Source organism: Cornus florida, unplaced genomic scaffold (assembly GCF_030987335.1).
Source record: "Cornus florida cultivar Cherokee Brave unplaced genomic scaffold, ASM3098733v1 CherokeeBrave_3.0.0_Hap2_Chr04, whole genome shotgun sequence".
NCBI classification, from domain to species: domain Eukaryota; kingdom Viridiplantae; phylum Streptophyta; class Magnoliopsida; order Cornales; family Cornaceae; genus Cornus; species Cornus florida.
The window spans coordinates 56008328-56029687 of record NW_026775574.1 but is presented as its reverse complement, the minus strand read 5'-3'; the positions used below and the strand labels follow the sequence as shown (position 1 = coordinate 56029687).

General features: G+C 33.0%; 1 protein-coding gene and 1 pseudogene across 2 annotated transcripts in view; one reads left to right on the top strand and one right to left on the bottom strand.

Annotated features, from left to right (window-relative positions):
* Nucleotides 1-2442: 2442 nt before the first annotated feature.
* On the top strand, nucleotides 2443-5258 carry LOC132304987 (large ribosomal subunit protein eL42-like; annotated as a pseudogene).
* A 6575-nt stretch (nucleotides 5259-11833) lies between these two features.
* The window catches only part of LOC132303278 (putative disease resistance protein At5g05400), a 44160-nt gene continuing 34633 nt past the window's right edge, over nucleotides 11834-21360 (bottom strand). For both annotated transcript variants that reach the window (XM_059800488.1, XM_059800487.1), the window contains exons 6-9: nucleotides 14859-15344; nucleotides 13279-13788; nucleotides 13046-13147; nucleotides 11834-12188 (exon numbers count right to left, since the gene is read on the bottom strand). In XM_059800488.1, coding sequence (XP_059656471.1) covers nucleotides 12186-12188; nucleotides 13046-13147; nucleotides 13279-13788; nucleotides 14859-15344 — 1101 coding nt within the window. In that variant the 3' untranslated portion in view covers nucleotides 11834-12185. The remainder of the gene's footprint in view (nucleotides 12189-13045; nucleotides 13148-13278; nucleotides 13789-14858; nucleotides 15345-21360) is intronic.

Below are 21360 nucleotides of genomic sequence, written 5' to 3'. Positions count from 1 at the left end.
ATAGGCAAAACGCCATCTCGAATATAAGTGATGATGGGGTCAATCCAACTCGGTTCATACGGTATGACATTGACTTGCCAAGGGTCAGAGTCCAAAGGTTCTTCGAAAATAGATGGCTGGGTCAATATTCCTATTGGAATCACTCTCGCCAATGCTTCACCAGAACTCGAAGCACTACATGCTAACCGGTCCGCATCTGCGTTCTGGAGCAAATCTTCGTTGCTTCTGTTTTACTGGTTTGAAATTGGGATTGACATTCAAGGAATGACAGGATACGGAGGGATTAATTCCAGGCATGTCTAGGTGACTCCATGCAAATACATCGGCATTGCGAGACAAGAAGTCAACTAGCTCTTGCTGCTCTTCCCTGGTCAGTCTTATTCCTACTCTGGTAGTTCGCTCTGGCCTGGACTGATCGATCTGCACATCCAGAAGGCGCTCTTCGGTCAAGTCGACTGACTCCCCCACCCTGTTCTGCTTGGGCGGAGGTTCCTGTAATTGCTATCTGGGGCTTGCCGATCGGACGGGCGCCTTCCCTTTCCCAGCATACTTTAGTGTGACGGAATAACACTCTTTGGCTGCAACCTGATCCCCACGAATGTCTATCACCTTCTTTCCATCGGGTCCGAGGCACCTCATGACCTGATGCAAAGTTGAGGGTACACCTTGGACTCTGTGAATCCATCCTCTTCCCATCAGGAGATTGTACGAGGGGTGAATCTCTACAACCATAAAAGTTTCCATAAGAGCTCATTCTGCAGCTTGAACTTCTACTTCCACCATTTCGACGGGCTCCACCCTCTTGCCATCGAATCCTAACAGGGGATTTCCAGTGGGCTTGAGCCTCTCTGGTTTAATCTCGAGCCGATCAAATGTGTCCCTCGGCATGACATTCGCACTGCTCCCGGGATCGATCAGAACTCTGCGCACCAGGCAGTCCGCCACTGTCAAACTGACTACCAACGGGTCTTCATGGGGGATTTGAACACGCTGCAGGTCTGTCCTGTCGAACTTTATCTGTATCGATGTGATCTGCTGGTGTAGAGTATTCACACTACTGACCCTTTTCTTCATCTGCGCCTGCCGTAGGCGCGCTCGGAGTAGCTCATCTGAATCTTCGCTGGACTCAGGTCGACCGTGGATAGCATTGATTATACGAACTGGTTGTGAACTGTGGGAGCTTTGTTTATGACTCCTTTTTACTTGTTCCATCGGTCGATTCTGCTCTGTCGCCGAGCCTTGAACATAACTCGCGAACTCCCCTCTAGCTATCAACATCTCCACTTGCCTTCTCAAATTCCTGCATTCATTAGCCTGATGACCGAAATCGGAATGGAAAGCACAATGTTTAGTCTGATCCCTCTGTTCGAGGGGTTGCCTAATTGGCAGTGGTGGATGAAACTTATCTTTGTTCTCTTAATATAGCCTCGCCAAAGTGACCTTCAGCGGAGTGATCAGCTCTTCCTCCCTAGACCTCTTTTCTGCCTTCCAGGAGGTCTGACGCTGCGGCTGAGCCTGCTTCTGCCTGATCTTTGCCTTGGACTTTTCCTCGGTCGACACGAGCGACGCTGTCCGAGCATTGGCTGCCTCCTCTTCTTCTAGGCGCATAAAGCCGTCGGCTCTTTCATTGAGTTCATCCATAGTCGTCGGCGTATTCACTACCAGACTGGTATGAAATTAATATAACACATACCATTTTTTTTCCCCATAAGCAACAACAAAGTGTGTCACTTGATGAAACTAATATAATGCATATAATTTTTTTTTTTCCCTCACAAGCATGATAATTTCATTCCACTCAATCAAAATGAAAATAATTGGTATCGCTTCCCTTAAGTTCTTTTGTCCAATATTTCATCGTTTGTATAAAAATAAGTCATTAATAATAGATAGAGAAAATTAAAAGAAAAAGGTTAGTTTGGTTTGTCACTCAGAAAAGAATTGTCAAAAACTTGAAAAGTAAAAAATTCATTAAAAAAAATTTAAATGCCTAAGTTATGAAAATAGGTTTTCTTTTATTTTATTTTTTTATCAAAAATTGTCAATTAAACAAATTTTTGTACAAATATTTTTTAAAATTTTTAATTTTCAGTAGACAAAGTTGTTCTCATAAAAGTGAACAAGATAATCATGATTTGAAAGCTGTATAAAGTGTAAAAAAGTAATTGATGCCACTATTTTTCTAAAACATAATAAATAATGAAAACTATTCATTTATTTGAAGTAGTTTTTCTTTCATTCCTCTTTGACAAGAAAATGAAAAGAAAAAAGACAAATAAAATTTTTTTTTTTAAAAAAAAAAAAAAAAACACTTTGAACACTAACACCCCCAAAAAAACGCCAACCCTAAAATTTATATTTCCGTAACTGAAAAAGTACGGGGAGCATTCAGAAAGCCCCAACGGCCGTCGTCTCTCTCTAGCTAGCATCAAGTCATCAACAATGGTAAAAACCTTTCTCTCGATTAATCTTCACGCTTCTCTGGTACTAATGTTTGGAAGTTGAAAAAGTACGGGGAGCATTCAGAAAGCCCCAACGGCCGTCGTCTCTCTCTAGCTAGCATCAAGTCATCAACAATGGTAAAAACCTCTCTCTCTCTCGATTAATCTTCATGCTTCTCTGGTACTAATGTTTGGAAGTTGAAGAGGAAATGAAAAGAAAATTTTGCTCTCATATAATTATTTTGATCTAATAACTTGGCCATAAACCCTTTTGTGAACCGAAATTCAAAGCTGTAGTACCTTAATTGAGAAAATAAATCATTCATGCCATATTTACACCCACGCACACACACATTTTGATGTATTGAGTATAGATTTTTTTGGTATTAATGGATGAATCCTTCTTAGCATACCTTATTACCACAATACGAGTTTGCTATATGCCCAAAATCGATTGCTTTTAGACGTTATACACTTTTGAAGCCCTTCTTGGATATTTTTCCATTAGTATGCTAGTGCTAATTATATTCTATAGTCCATGTCATTTTGAACATATTCTGTTCTTAATAGTAGTGACTAGGATAAGCATAACAGTGATTGATATGTGCATGAGTGTTGAACTGTTGGTATTAGGAAATTGGATGACTGATAATATTTTCTCCTTCTATTTGACTAAACTGATTGATCACCCTGAATTTCTTTGTTCATATAATTTGCATTAGCATGGATTGAACTTATTGAATTGAATCAGTTCTATTGCCATTTCCTTTTTGAATGTGACTGTTGTTTGATGCTTTGGACCAATTAGCCAAAGTTGCGTTGTTTGTTAGCCTCTTAGAAAGTAATAATACTTGAAGTTGGAGGTGTATGCATTGAGCTTATATTAGGAATTGGGTGTGATGTACAACTCGTGGTTGGACCCTGATGCCCCGCATATTTGTTTTCCTAGCTGACATGAACTGATCTATGTTGCTGATTCTTGCAACTATCTGCAATTGGACACATCGAGTGCCTTCTAGAAATCATGGCTGGACCTGATATGTTCAGTGTGCAGGGAATCGTTAATAATTTGCAAATATTGTAGATTTTTTATGAACTTGGAACGTGCTTTTTCATTGTTGACCTCAATTTGCAATTTGGTGTGCCTCTAGATCATCTCTTGTTAACTATTAATAGAAGTAGAGGCATTATCCTTTCAGTAGTGTGCCTTTTCCAGCCATTGGTTTCTATATGGTTTTGGATTTACTCTTTCTTATACGGGTAATTGTTTTTCAAAATTTTAATTTCTACTTCTTTTGGATAGGCAGGGTTTGTGTCCAATATTAGAAGTGCTGGATTGATATAGATTGGAAATCAGTTGTACAGAATGCTATCATATTTGAAAAGATATGGAAGCTAGAATTTGTGGCACTTCAACATTATTCTCCTTTGACTACTTATTGAATTTCTTAGGCATCTCTCTACAATCAGCTTTTACAGCTGACATCAGGGATTTATATTTAATAGTGGAAGTGTATAGAGTTGTGTGTATCATCATATTAGCACATGTCTTCCAGACCGTCATTGGGCTTTCCTTTATTATACAGCCCTGTATACTAGATTTTCTCAATAAGGCACTAGTCATTACATATGGAGCAAACAGCTGCTTATGATGTAGCTTCCATATCTTTCATTTTGCACCAAAAACTATTCTAGGAGAACTTTGAATCAGTTCTGTTCAGATATTGATTGCTCTTGGTTTGACATGGTTTACTCATTGCTGGTTCCAGAAGAGTGGAAGAGTTACTCTCTCCATTAGCTAAACCATTTCTTACCCTACCTTTGGACTTGTATATTCTATGTACACGATCAACTGAGGGCTCCTTGACATATGTTGCAACGTCTGCAATAAGCATGCTTCGTGAGCTAACTTGTGTGTTTCATGGAATTCTTATGAATTATGAGTGTGTTATGATTTTTTTTATTGGTTCCCATTGTTTTTTCCAAGTTCTTAGTTAACTATGGGGCGTCTATAATATTGAAACTTCTAGGTGAGATCCCTATCATTTTCATATCCTAAGATGCAAAAGCAGCAAAACTTAATTTCAAGTAAAAGCAAGAATGAAAATGCTCTTTTACCAGATTGCACATTGTTAGCATTCATTTTTCCTATTTCCATTTAGATGTAATAGGATCTGTATCTTGCAGGTGAACGTTCCAAAGACAAAGAAGACATGTTGCAAGTCTAAGGAATGCCGGAAGCATACCTTGCATAAGGTTATGCAGTACAAGAAGGGAAAGGATAGTTTGGCGGTGCAGGGCAAGCGCCGGTAGGATCGGAAACAGTCAGGTTATGGTGGACAAACCAAACCTGTTTTCCACAAGAAGGTAAAACCTATTTCTATTATGTCCCTTTTCTTTACAGGGTATGTATCTTATTTGAAATGACCCTCATCCATGTTTTAACTAACCTATGCACTTCTTTCCCGATGAAGGTCCTATCTTATAAATTTAACCTTTGTATGGTTGGTAGACTGAGGGAAAAAAATTACAACATTGCTTTCTCTGTGTAGGCAAAAACTACAAGAAGATTGTGCTGAGGCTGCAATGCCAGGGGTGCAAGCATGTATCACAGCACCCAATCAAGGTTAGCTTCTCAACTTCTATTTGCTCTTCCGTTTTTGATTCCGTAAGTGTTGGTTTCTTGTTTTTTATGGACATGTGATTGTTGCCTTTCTTGTTTTTTATGGACATGTGATTGTTGCCCTTTTATTGCATAGGTGCAAGCATTTTGAGATTGGTGGAGATAAGAAGGGGAGGGGGACATCTCTTTTCTAAGTGGCAGTCTTGTTGCTGTGCTATGTTTCTTGACCTAAGGTTTAACTTTCAATTTGAATGCTTCTGTTTTTATGCTGGTCACCATGTCAATTGAAGTTTTTACTTTTAAAAATGGATGGATATACCTTGCATACTTGATGGGAAATGTAGCTTGGATTAAGCTATCGAGATTATGAATATAAAAATGGATTTTAAAAATCAATAATAATTAGCAGGCAGGTTGTATAAAAATCCCGATAAATCCAATTGGTTTGTGTTGCATTGTCTATTTGGCTTTCTTAATTTGTTGTTATAGGATTTTGTGTACTGAACCTTGTTACGTATCAGTGCTATGGTAATACATTCATTTGTACACATGTTTATATTGATTACTGTAGTATGTGTTTTTGTTTTTATTTATTTTTTTGGGTAAATTATTTTTAATTTAAGAGAACTACTCTTATAATTTGAGTAATAGGGAACATGAGTAATTGATGATGAAGTTTTACGTAATTATGGGTGGTACCCTCTATGCACAAATGCATTGATAAGAGGGCAGGAGTTTCCTTCACCAAGATGCTGCTTAACATGTGAATTTGATCTTTGGTGTGAAAGAATTTATGAAGAGCGATGTGAGTTATTTTTCATGAAAAAAAAAGGCATTTTTTTCTTTGAACAATATAATTTTTATTATGCACACACACACACACACACACACACACACACACACACACGTACGGAAATTATCTCTTGCTCAACGGTGAGCAAGAAATTCATCCACATATATGGATATGTTTTGCAACGATATGAGTGCTTCCTTCTAGGAAGGTTTCTCTCTCCGTCCCTACTCATTAAAATACTATCTATGCATGTTTTCTAATACTTAAAGTTGTACATTTAAAATTATATGGGATGAATTATCCTGACCTCCTCATGTTTCCACCCTTGGACAATTTCTTTTGAGAAAATGTGGTCAACCCTTCCTATGGTTTTGGAAAAACCAATCTCACCGGTTAAAATTACAGAAATAACCGTGCAATGTTTATAATGACTTGTAATCCCATCGCTAAAGTGAGTTGCTGATAGTTAGAAATTCTTTAAAGTCCTTACACATCCTTAGGTGAGCTAACACATCAAAATTGATACTCCAAAACAAATTAATTGGCCTCTTTCCATAATTGTTGGTTGCATTTTTTCTCTTGTTGAAAAATCCTAATGCGACAGATAATGGGGAGGAACTCGCATTGGGGCTTAGAAATTTAACATCATTAGCTTTCTTTTTTGTTGAGCGATGGGGAGAAACTATAAATCGATAGAGGAGTTAGTAGAATTTCTGGGTTCCTTAGGTCCATAGGACTCCTTTTTTGCTTCGTGTTTTTTTTTTTTCTTTTCCCAGAAAAGTGAAGCAAATCTATTGATATGTAAAAGAAATATATACATATATAGAAAGAAAAAAAGAGTACAAGTATGGGCCTTTGCCATCTCCTCTTGGACACTTTCTAATACATTTGTACTTTCAAAAATAAAAATAAAAAATAAAAAATCATGCATAAACCTGGTTGCACTCCTTTGGGCCTTTGTATAGGCAGGAGCTTGAAGCTTGTTTGAGATCATAATGGATCTTTTAATCTTAAATACTTGATTTTCTTCTCCTTTAGAAATGAATCCTTCAAGTTTTTCATTTTAATATCTTCATACTATTTAGGAACGCAGCTTTTACATCCATATAATATAATCTCATATTCATAGTATGCAATAATAAGAGCGAAAAGTATTTTCATAGTTAAAACTTTCATTAATATTCATGTTCTGTTTCTTCTCTTCATGTATGGTCTAAAATCAAATCTACGGTGACAATGTTCAATACCGGACATAGTGATTGTTCAATACTGTACTTAGTGATTTATATAGATTCTATACACACCGGAAATGTATGGAGTTTGTAATGTGAAATGTTTATTGGGTCATTCCAATGGTTAAAAACCACCTTTAAACTAATGTTGCATCAATGTGTTGTACGTTAGTCTTTAAGTGAAGTATCCATCTAACATAATAAAGTTATAGAATAACTGGGAAATCACAACTAAATATTACAACTTAACCTTATGACATAGGAGTAATATTTTTTGAATAACCTTATGGTATAATTAAAAAAAACACCTATATAATTTACTTGTGTGTAAGCAACATAGTAATAAAATTCATAATAATAATACATAATAAAAAAACTAATTGAATAAATAATTATTGAGTTTTAAAATCGAGCAGGTATGTATAACAAAACATCTAACACTTAAAGATACTTCAATCATAACTCCATACCGAAAACAAGAAAGAAAGAAAAATACACTTTAACATAGCTAAACAATCTTCAGCAAAACATACCAACGGTTCATTCACACCCAAGTAGAAAAAGAATATGGAAGAAAATAAAGTCCAACACATTGTAGCATAAATAATAAGTCATATATGAAACTTTCTTGGCATTAGCAAGAGAGAACCCAGAGGATTGGATTTGGCACCTTTTCACTTCAGTCAAATGAGTTGTGAGCTTACTTCGACTTCCAAATTGAGTACTACCAGCCTGTCCCAAAACTGAACACTAAAAAAAAATTAAAAAATTAATCAGATTCACCAAATAAGTATATTACATAACTGCAAAGCATACTATTGATGGAGCAAATCATGAGACTTGAGTTGTGAGAAGTATAGGTCTTGATAGCTACCAAGTCACTGATTCACCAAATAAGTATATTACTAACAGTCAAATATGCAATATAAAACAGAAAAACACAATAGATAGTGAGATTTTTAGGTGAAAATTTCAAGGGAAAAAATCACGGACAAAGTTCAGACCGATCAAATCTATTATATGAGAAAAAGGTTGCAACTTGTCAACAGTTTCGAAACCCTAGAACCCCTAGTTACCTCCGGACAAAGACTGTAGCCAAACTCTCCACTAGAATCTCTAGGCCCTCAGTCCGCTCCATAAACATATATCTACTTCTCTAGATCCTTGGTCCCAAACACTTTGATCTCTAGTCAGTTGAATCCCTGTGTTGAACTTGCACACTAGTTAATCTAACACATAGATGTTTACTCACCAATATATCTTTATATGTGTAAAAATATATTAACTAGTTAATATAACACTAGTTAATGATGAATGCATCTGATGCACAAATTCCCTGTATATATATATCTATATATATATATATATATATATATATATATATATCTTTATATGTGTCTAAAATTATATTAACTTTTTAATTTCAAACTAAAAATATATTACAAACTCAAAATTTAGACACGAAATTTGCCAACCTAAATTCTACTGTCCTGATAAGGTAGAAAATCATTTGGTAGAAGCTAGAAAAAATGTGGTTATCCATGTGCTCATTTTTTTTCCATAATATATAAAGTTTGACACAAAGAAATGGTCGAAACATGATTCTGGTAGTAAAAATCACATTTTGGGAACTTAACATCAAGGCTAGCATTTACGATGCAATTTAAAATGAAAATTTTATGTGAATCCGTCTCTCTCCCTCTGTGTGTGTGAGAGAGAGAGAGAAGGCACCCACCTCTTTCTATTTAGGAAAAGCAAAGTTTAATCACATGAGAGTCCCCCATCCCAATCCACACACAACCTGTGAGACGCAAAAAGATAAAAATTAAAAGATACAATTACCTTAATTTATTCATTTAGCAAAATATCTTGGGTCCTTTCTTGCTGTAGTTCATGACAAAACTTCATAATATTTATAAAAAAAAAATTAGTTTATCACTACTATGTAGGAAAAAGAATATATATATAATCTCTTATCAAAGTTTCATGTCATTCCATATTTACCCTTCCTTTCTTGAACACGCTGCTGCACATAATTATTGAAGTCACTTACTTCTTTATCTTCATAGTTATCATCATCAAATTTTATCACCGATGTGTTTATATGTCCAGATGTGAATGTCTGCATTTCGATTAGTCTTTTAAGCCTAACATTCCATAGGGATGGCAATTTAAAAGCATATTTTGCCCGACTAAAACTTTTGAGATTTGGTAGGTCGTAAAGCTCCATAAACTGTAACTTGGGAAACACAATTCATCCTCTTCACCATCCTCTTCACCTTGATCTTCATTTTTAATTATTTCTTCAATCGCATCACACCTAGCAACCCTGGTTGTTCAATTTTTTTGAGATTGTGTTTTTTTTTTTTTTTTTGGTTGTAATAAACAAATGAAAAGTATTATTAAAAATAAAAAATAAAACCTCTTATCTCCCTCAGTGCATTGTTTAATGAGGTAATCAATTGCTCTCTCTCTCTATCTATTTTCTACCTTAACAATGCACTTTTGTTTTTTCACTTGTAAGCAAATGTCATTCAAATCCAAATCTGATTGGGAGATGGCTTATAATTTAATATCAAATTTTATGGGTTTTTTTTATTTTTTATTTTATATATATATATATGTATCTCATTCAACTACAAGTAACATTAGCAATTTACATAAATTTTTAAGTATTCTATTAAGTATTTTTCACTCATCTTCTCCGCAGGAAGGAGTAGAAGGAACCAACTATAATGCATATGAGCTTTCTGACTCCATTAATCATTCTTCATCACATCTGCAAGACACCGAGTGGCTTTCTGACTCCATTAATCATTCTTCATCACATTTGCAAGACATTGAGCTCTCTGTCCCACGCTAAATACTTAATGTTCTTATAAAACTTAATAAAGGTTGGATTCCATTATTTAATATATATATAGTATATACATATATTGTAACAATGCAATACTATTTATTGTTCTTTTTTTCCTTCCTTGATAATCAAATCACAATATGCTCAAGTTGATATATGGCTCTCTCTATGAGTAACTTCAACAAAAATCTTTTTTCTTATCTTTTTAAGGAGTTCAATTTCCTATCTCTAATCTTTTTGTCAATATTTTTCTGTTGAAAATTTGGAGATTCTATTGATTGATTATTTGATTTGATTTGTTGGGATAATTAAATTTTTAGGAATATTAATTCTATTGATTGATTATTTGATTTGATTTGATTTGTTGGGATAATCTAAGTGATCAAATTTCTCTCTTACTATTTGTAAAGCTTTGTTTCCAGGGGTATGCTCCTTGTAGCTTTGTACATGCTTTCTTTAGTTTGAAATTTACGAATCAATATTAAAAATTTATCATTTATTGTTTTGGCTTAAAAACTTATTATCTTATTATTATTCACCACCGTCATTTCCACTAAAATAAATTTAATTCTGACTCGGATCACATGAGATTTCACCTGTGAGATTCAAAAAGAGAAAAAAAATAAAAGAAAGAAAAAAAAGAGGGAAAATGGAAAAGACGTTGTTACCCTACATTACTCCTGGAGCATAATATCATCTTCATCATGTTCAATTTTTTTCCCCAAGACTTGTTAGACTTGTTCCTTCATCATCATCATCATTATACATGGTACTCCCTGAAATAAACACAAATAGACGGGTCAAATAGAGCATTAATTGAGTATTTTATTGTAGTAATTGAGTACAAAAGTTCATAAATATAAAAAACATAGTGGACCACAACTGCGTAAGAAAAAGAATGAATGTATATATAATCTTTTATTAAAATTGTGACATCTCATAGTTACCTTTTCCTTTTCCTTTTTTGAAGAAGTTGTTGTACATAGTTATTGAGGCCACTAACTTTTTGTTTGCGCCCCCACTCAAGTCCACATAATTCTATTACATTTGTGCTTCTCCGTCCAGATATAAATGTCCGCATTTTGGGACATTCTCGTGGCACAACAAGTTGTAGGGTATAAATATCTTCAAACATGCTGAATTTAATACTCAGCTGCAGCTTTCTAACTTTGCTAAATGAGGCTGCTGGGACATGGCCATACCAAATATCTTCAAAGATGACGCTTCCATCCGAGAGTACCAAATCCTCCAAGACAGGAAAAGCAACCTACACAGATTATATAGTAGTGTTTGAAGCATGTAAAATTTGATGAAATAAAAGCAACACACAAAGCATGTAAAATTTGAGACAATGGCAAGGTAAGGTAATTTTGGATCAAAAGTTTAATACAATTGGATAGCAGATCGACTAAAATTCTTTAAAGTCCTTGCACATCCTTAGGTGACCTAACACATTAAAACTCAATGTTAGATGGATATTCCAAAACAAATTAATTGACCTCTTTCCATAGTCGTCGGTTGCATTTCTCTCCGGTTGAAAAATCTGAGGGCGACAGATAACATACATATACATCCATCATTTTCAGTGAGTGGAGTCTTATTTTTGACTTGTTTGGTGTCTTCGAATTGACGCTTGGAGAGGGTGTTTCGTGTGATCCCACGCACTTGATTTTTGGAGGGTGGCACCCTTCTGTGTTTGTTGTGCGTTTGGCAAAAGCGAAAAAAAAGATCCTTTGATGGGGGAAGCGGAACAGATTTTGTTGGACACTTTCTAATATATTTTTACATAAAAAAAAAAAAAAAAAAAAAAAAAAAAAAAAAAGAAGAAGAAGAAGAAGAAGAAGCATGCATCCACACAAAACACTAGAAATGGTTCAGCTGATCATGTAACACAAACATATTTCAACCATAACTCCATACCAAAATAAATAAATAAAATACACTTCAACCATAGCTAAACAATCTTCAGCAAAACACACCAACGGTATTCACACTCGAGCAGAAAAAGAATATGGGAGAAAACAAACAATAAATCATATATGAAACTTCCAATTTTGGTGTCCCCAAATAAATTGCATATCAGCATTTGGTGCCCTCGAATTGAAGGCCATTATGTTTTCTTGGCAGTAGCAAGAGAGAACCCAAAGGATTGGATCCGCCACCTTTTTACTTCAGTCACTTGGATGGTGACTGTAGTAAAATTACTTCCACTTCCAAATACTAGCCTGTCCAAAAATGATCACTGAAAAAAAAAAAAAATCAATCAGATTCACCAACTATGTTAATCTAACACATATATGTTTACTCACCAATCTAGTGTGGATGTGAATACGTATGATGCATGCATTCCCTGTATGTTATTTTTTTTAAATAGTAGTTGATCAATCCAGCAACTAATTAGACACTGACTTTTTAAATTCAAACTAAAAATATATTACAAACTCAAAATTTAGACACCAAATTTGCCAACCTAAATCCTACTGTCCTAATAAGGTGGTAAATAATATAGTAAAAACTAGAAAAAATGTGGTTATCCATGTGGTCATTTTTTTTCATAATATATGAAGTTTTTTTTATTTTTTTATTTTTTTTTATTTTTTTTTCATAACATATAAAGTTTGACACAAAGAAATGGTCAAAACGTGATTCAGGTAGTAAAAATGACGTTGAAGGAATCCACCTCTTTCTGTTCGTTTAATTCAGAATTTTAAACCTCAGTTCCATCCACAACCATGTGAAAAACACTAGGGGAAAAAAACAAGAAAAAAAGGAAACCTCTTAAAATGTAGTTAAATCTAAGTGACCAAATGTCGTCTTCTTCTTATTATTATTTTTTTTCGTTAAATAAGTGATCAAATTTCTAGCACAATCTAAGGATTTTTTTATTTTCCCCTTCTTTGGTAAAGATTTGACAGCAAACATTATCTTGTACTCATTTGGCAAACATTACTTTGATTCATATTCGAAAAGGTTAAAAAAGTTTAGTTGAATGAAAATTTGACAGCACACATTATCAATTTGAAATTTAAAAAATAGCAGATTCCCCACCTTCCCAAACCTGTGAGATGCAGAAAAATAAAAATTAAAAGATAGAATTACCTTAATTTTACTCATTTGCCAAAATATCTTCTTCATCATGGTTTCCAGACTCTTTTTCTTTGCCAATACTTGTTTCTTCATCATCCTTATACATCGCAATCCCTGAATTAAACACAAGTGGATAAAACTTCATAATATTTATAATAAAAAAAATAGTTTGTCACTACTATGTAGGAAAAAGAATATATATATATAATCTCTTATCAAAGTTTCATGTCATTTCCATATTTTACCCTTCCTTTCTTGAGCACGCTGCTGCACATAGACTGTAACTTGGGAAACACAATTTCATACATGGCACCATCCTCTTCACCTTGATCTTCATTTTTAATTATTTCTTCAATCGCATCACAGCTACGAACACTCAGTTGTTCAATATTTGTGAGATTTCTTGCGATTGAGAGTGAGAATAAACATTTCAGGCTGTTGCAACATCCAACTGTTAAAGATGTTAGGTTGTGGTAGGGGTCCAACTTTGTTATTTGAGGGGCTTCTCTTTTGATGTCTTCAAGTCCTTCAAGGCTGAAGAGAACTTGTAATGAATCACAACCCCACACACTGAGTTTTTCAACAGCTTCAAACCTCTGTAGCAGCAGGGTAGGAATGTCTTTAAGCACGCTGCAGTTATTCAGCTCCAGCTCTCTTACTTTGCTAAATGAGGCTGCTGGGACACGGCCATACCTAATATCTTCAAAGATGCTCCCATCCGAGAGCTGCAAATCCTCCAAGACAGGAAAAGCAACCTACACAGATTATATAGTAGTGTTTGAAGCAGGTAAAATTTGATGAAAAAAAAGCAACGTACAGACAAATCAATTAAAGAAAACTTATTTTGTTATTAAATTTTCAGTTAAAAGGAGTTTCAAGTGTGATGGATGGGTTGCTGGACATGCATCCCACATGAAGCTGCTATTTGAGACAATAATGGCAAGGTAAGGTAATTTTGGATCAAAAGTTTAATACCATTGGATATATCGCAGATCACTATAATTCTTCTTAAACTATAATATTAGAAATGGTCAAATTTCAAAAGTAGTAGTATGTTAGGGGTGCATAAAATTTAATTTATTCTTAACCTTTTCGAATATAAATCATATAATATCATAATATGATATTATATTTTAAAATCATATAATATCATAATATATATTACTTAACAATTTATTTTTTTTTCTTCTCAATATTGGACTTTCTTATTAAAATAAAATTCAGGTGAATTTAACAAAAAAAAAACACTCAATAATATTCAAAGGATAAATATTGTCACACCTGCACTTAACATTCTCCTTTTAAAAATTTTCTTTTAATTTTTTAAATCGTGGGTTCATTCATAAATTTTTTAAATCGTGGGTTCATTCAAAAACTATGCGTCAATGCAGATATGCAATGACTTCTTTCTAATACGTAAGGCCTATTTATATATATAATACTAGTAATGGTCAAATTTCAAAAGTAGTATGTTAGGGGTGCATAAAATTTAATTTATTCTTAACCTTTTTGAATATGAATCATATCATATCATAATATATAGTAATATCATAATATTATATATATATATATATATATATATATATAATTCTTTTTCCTTTATGGAAAGATTTGACCAAAAAAAAGTGCTTTGCTTTGCCAACTTCTGAAGCTAGGAATAACAAACTAATGTTGCATTGTATTCTTCATTCAACTTGACTTTTTTAACTATAAAAAAAAGTTTATTTTTTTTTATTTTTTTTTTATTTTGTCAATTTATAAATTTTAACTATTAAATAATTGGCATTTCTAAAACAAAACATGTTCAATTTAGGATATGGCGTACCTTTTCCTTAGAGAATGATTGTAAGGGGGCAGTGACTCGGCAAGGAAACATTTCCAATTTGAGACACTTAAATATTCCCATATGTTTTAAGGATGGCAATTCATAAATGCGACTCCTCCGGTAAAAAATCCTCAGCTGTGGCAAAAACATGAACCTTATAGATTTCAATTGAGGGAACACAAGATTGTCCTCCGAGTCTTTTTCTATATCTGTATCTCTTGCAACCATTCCTTCCTTGGCATTTGACCCTCCTTCAACCTTAAATACCTCTTCCAAGGAGTAACACCATAATATGCTAAGTTCTTCTAGGTTGTGGAAACTTCCAAGCAATTTTGATGGAGCAACACTTAACAGTTCATTACAATCACGCACTTCCAACACTCTTAGTTTACAAACAGCATCTGTTGGAACCGTGCCGTCCCATATCTCCTTCACATTGTTTTTACATCCTTTATACTCGAAGCTCTCCAAACAAGGGAACTTGACCTGCAAAACATCAATCTTCTAACCTTATTAATAAAAGAATAAAGAAAAAAGGGAAAGCAAGAGAAAACTCTCTATTAACATTCAAGTCTTCATTTCTCTATGACCACTTCATCTATACGAATATAGTATTACCATTTCATGCAAATACAAGCATGTTTGTATTTAAATGGGTCTCACATACCACATACCAATATTTAATTAGTTGGTAAATAGTTTATTCAATTTTGTAGATTACTTAATGTTGTCTCCATATATAAAATTGTTTGAATCTCTCCAGGGAAAAAATAATAAATAAATAAAATAAAATAAAATAAGAAAGAATCAAATTTACCATTATGAAGTCATTCATTAATCAAAATAATTGTTGTTTAACAAATAATCTTTAATTAGAATCTCACTTGTGAATCTGTGATGAATCCTATCAAGAATAAACAAATCCAATGGAAAGATTTGTACCTCCAAAAAACGCATCAAATAGTCAACTTGGGCCGGAGGAGAGATCCAACGAGACCCGAAGAATGGATTTGGGTCCACACTAGCAACTGGGCTAGAAAAAGCACTACACCCCCACTGTCAGTCATCTAAGGAGACTGTGTTTTTGGAAAAGTCAAGAAGTTGATGTGTTGTGCAATTTGGTCTCTTTGGGGTTGCGGTTGAAATGTAAAGCGCACTTTTATCAATAGCAGCTACTTTTCATAATTAAATTAGTTTTAATTTATTTTGTAACAATTGTTTTTTTAAATATTTTTATTGCTAATTTTACAATAATAATTTTTAATAATAGAATATTACCATACTTGATAATAGTAACTTAATTAAAGAATAGTATAATTAAAGAATAGTAACTTAATTAAAGAATGAGTGTAATTATCTTTACCCAGTCTATGTGCGCTCATTTGAAGAAATCCTAGTAATAACCAAAAGCAAGAAAACAATTAATATATGAAGAGCTATACTTAAACACCATGAATCTAGCAAAATGAACAAAAGAACCAAAGCCCAAGAGGCAAAATGAAACCCAGCGGAAAGATGTAAATGCAAAGACAAGAAGTGCTGTGGGCTTCGTTATTGGGCTGCTGTTACAAAGAAGACCTTTAAATTCTTTAATTTAATAATTAATTAATGCGTTTAATTTTTCATTCAAGTTTTCAATTCTAAGTTGAATTTGTATGCAACAAAGATCAATATTAAATGATTTAATTTAAAATAGTCCAGCAAGTAAGTGAAAAGAATAGACACGGAGAAAATTTAATTCACATTGCCACTTTTGTCATTTGCCCTTTTTCTACTACCGGATAAATAAGTGAGTAAAATTTAATTTAAAATTAATATTCAACGAAGTAAGTAAATAATTATTTTTATTAATAATCAACTAATATAGTAGAAACTAGGAAATTTAGCAATATAGTGGGCCGATTTAATTTTTGGATAGTATTATTCTCTTTTTATTTTGAAGGGAAAAAAATCATATAACACTTATCTACTATCATTTTCGTTCAAACTCTCCACTAAAGAAATGGTATCAAATTATTACATACATGTGATGGATGATTTAATATTAAATTAAAACTTATATTTATTATTATGAAATTACAAAAATATCTCCACCCACCTTGCATCTTGTTCCATCAGCTATATATATATTATATATATATAAATCGTCAAATTAGAGATTATTCACCAAAGTCTTCTAACCTAAGTTGGTATCGTGTTGGAGCATATGAGTTTGAGTCTACACATCAACTAACTCCTGCCATTTACCCTTAGAAAAAAAAAAAAAAAAAATTAGAGATTTTCCGGCGACTTGGCCAGGTCCCAACTTCTCCTTGGAAACCATGATTCGATTAATGTTCTTCTTCTCCGGCGACATCTCCGGCCAAATTCCGGCTGCCGCAGAAGGGGTCGGTTTTGAAGCAATTGACGGGGCAGGAGGATGGGGGCGCCCGCAGCATCGCAAAACCCAAAATTGATTCCCCAATCAACTAGGGCTAAACACAAAACCCAAAATTGATTCCCCAATCAACTACCTCCATCTCCGTCACCGACTACGTCGCCATGGACAACGACCTCCACTAGGACAGGACGCCGTGGGTCTGCGATGTTGGATTTTGGGTTTGTTCTGCCATGGCCAGAACCTATGGGAAAGGCGGGTGGACGTTGACGGTAATGATAATGTTAATTACCGCCTGCATATTTTGTCAAATTCTCTTCGTTACCGATGGACAACTAAGCCTATCTTGAAGCACTGTAACACCAGCACTAGGTGACTAGCATGGACGAATAAAACTGATCGTCTTCTTTTTAATTTTTGTTTTGTTCCACCATAATTGTGTGGTTGAATTTTTCCTAAACAAGTTGAATGCTTTATTAACCTAAGTGAATGGATTTGATTCTAATTGTATGGGTGAATTTTTCGACCTCACCATCGCGGTTATGTTATTGGGCTTCTGTTACAGAAGACTAAGAAGCCATTCGAAATCTTTAATTTAATAATTGCTTGAATTTCCCCATTTTTTCCTTTCTTTTCTTTAGAATTAAAGCTTTACGGGCTGAATGGCTTGAATTCCTTGTTCCTAGCATGAATTCTTAATATTAAGAAATGAAGTTATGCATACTGCATATTTGCTAATTTGGAGTTAATATATATATATATATATATATATAGATCACTATATAAAAAGTGCGTACGTGTAATTGAAGAGTGCTTGGGGAATAATGTCATTATGGACTGTTGCTTTTTTAGACTCATAGAAACTTTTGAGTTTTGACAACCCTCCAAGTTGCATAATCTTTAAGTGAGGGAACACAATAATCTCAGTCTCTCCTCCTCCTCCTCCTCCTTTTTGACCTGCAATTATCACATTTACTAGTTTCTCACATTTAAGTATCTTTATGTTCCTTAGCTGGTGGAAGGATGATTCTTCTTCTGCTTTCGAATCTAGGAATAATAGGTTGTTCCATATTGCTGTAATGTTTTTCAATCCTCTTACCTCCAGTATTTCCAAAGCAGGGAATGAAACCTGCAAAATTCATTATTTCAAAGCATTATTACTAAATTTTGCAAACAAGCTTCTTTAATTCCCCTTCACTATTTTTGACTACAATCACTTGGTGAGCATCAAACAACTCTAATTTATCTTATTCTTCCATCATATGTGAGTTTTAATAATATCATTATTGTACTTGATACGGGTTAAGTTTAGGTCAAGTTTAGAAAAAATTTGGACTCGTCAATTTATAAACCACAAAAGGCTCGCTTATACTTGCTCTATTTTGGAAACTTTTCTATGTACTCTTGATGGACCAACACCTAACACACAGTCTGCTCTTGATTTAAAGGTTAAAAACCAAAATTTTTGGAGCCATATAAAAAATTATACATGTAGGAGTAATATTTGCCAAAATGATAATATTGGTCCTTCTTATTAAAAAAGTTGCACATATAATAATAATAATAATAATAATAATGGAACATGTTGAATTATCCATTCATTTAAAATTAGCATATAATTAAATAGTTAAAAAATTACAAAAAAAATAAATTAAGATTTCTTCAAAGCTAAATATAATGGGTAAAACAAATTGAGAAAATATTACCATCTAAAAGGAGCCGCATGCAAAAATAGCTAATTTTACTGAGTGGACATAAGCCTGATAATAGTGTGCTTCATGATCTAAGAGGAGCTTCATGCAAATAGTTAATATTATCAGCCTTAAGACCAAGTACTTGGGATCAAATTTTATTTATTTATTACTCCATATTTCATTTAGCATTAATTGCAAAACAGTTCTTGACGAATTTATATACGCGTATGTATATTCTTCTACAATATAAAAGTGTGGTCTACATTTTTGTAAGTTATTGAGACAATGTCTCTTGAACCAATTATAATTGTTGCTCTAGGAGGACTTATTAATCCAATGCTTCCTAACTATCAAAATATATATATATATATATATAGATGAAAATTATGTCTATAACTTGACTTAATCACATGGTTTTCTTCCTTCAAAATGGAGCAACTGAAATCTCATAAACTCTTTACGTAGTGTATGTGCGCATATTTGAAGGAATCCTAGTGATAACCAAAAGCAAGAAAACAAAATATAAAGACCTATATTTAAACACAGTGAATCTAGCAAAATGAACAACCTGGGCATGAAGGCAGCAAATCAAAACGAACAAAAAAAACCAAAGCCCAAGAGGCAAAATGAAACCCTGCAGAAAGATGTAAATGCAAAGGCAAGAAGTGCGGGCTGAACAATTAAGAATGAGAGGTTGTAGCAAGAATCTGAGAGTTCCCAGATTTTGGTTGTGGACCCAGCTGTTGGAAAATGGGTCTATGCGGAAGCTTTTAAAAATCGTTTATGGTCCTATATTCGGCTATTAAAAATTTTATTCATTTCTATAAATGGTTTAGGGTTATGGGCTTTCTTGGGCTTCTGTTACTAAGAAGACCTTTAAATTCTTTAATTTAACAATTAATTAATACGTTTAATTTTTCATTCAAGTTTTCAATTCCAAGTTGAATTTGTATGCAAGAAAGATTAATATTAAATGATTTAATTCAAAATAGTCCTGTAAGTAAGTGAAAAGAATAGACACGGAGAAAATTTAATTCACATTGCCACTTTTGTCATTTGTCTACTAGTAAAACGATACATGCTTTTAGGTGAGTAAAATTTAATTTAAAAATTAATATTCAACGAAGTAAGAAAATAATTATTTTTTGAAATAGTAATTAAAATTTAATTCTTTAAATTAATCACACTGATATATTTATTAATAATCAATGAATATAAATTGTCACAATATATTTTCAAACTCCTAAAATAATATCAAAATCAAGACTATTTTTTATTTCAATTCACTAATTTTTATTTTTGTAATGAATAATATTCAACAAATAAATGAAACTCTTTTTAAAAAATAAAATAATAAGAGGTTATTTGAGTTTTATAGAAACTCTTCTAAGAAAATATAAAACTCATAATAAACAGGTAATTTGAGTCTTTTGTTTAAGATTTATTGAAAAATTTATTTTGTGATTGACCAACTTATATATTTGTCATATATATGTGTATATGTATATCTACCATAAATGTGGCCTAAATTTTTATAAATACTTCTTCTTCTTTTTTCTTAGATTAAAAAAAAAAAAAAAAATACTCACAAAGAAATCATGTTTTGATGGTTTTAGTTCATTAAAAGAATTCTCCAAGCAACATAACTTCACTAAACATAAAAATAGAAAGTTCAAACATCAAAATGATATAAGCCTGATAATTAAGGAGGCATTCTATATTTGTGTTTAATTGACATTCAAAATAAGAATAATTTTTTAATTATGTACTTGATTAAAAATATCAGGGCAAATTAAGTTTTTAAAAATAAATGTATCTAGACCATAAAATTTCTTATTAAAAAAAACAATACTTTGATCCTCATGGGGCTTATACCATCTCAGCACATAGGTAATAAAGTCTTGTTATGACACAACTTATTTGACTGTTAATAAAAAATAAAAATAAAAATAATGGAAGTCATGTGGGTCCATTTAATTTTTGGATAACATTATTTTATTTTATTTTTTATTAATCATGATGTGTCATAACAACCACATATGTGATAGTGAAGGTGTAGGCCTTCACCGATTGAGTATTACCATGTAAGAGGAGCCGCATGCAAAAAGGGCTAATACTTAAAGCCCATGCACTTCAAGTCAAAATAAATTCAAGGATATGGATTTCGATAAATTGTTTTGGTTTACGGGTTTTGTGATTGGGCTTGCCCATTAGAGCCCAACTGCAAATATTATTCCACAGTCTCCAAGAAAAAAACAAAACGCTTGTTTTTATCTCAATAAACTTGCATGGTACATGGAAACTGAAAATGATAATAAAACAATAACATAAATTCTATGTATTAAGAAATAAATTTATGCACAAAAGAACTGACTGAGCTAAAAAGAAGAAAAAATGAAAAATGTGAATGATGCATATTTGTTAAATTGGA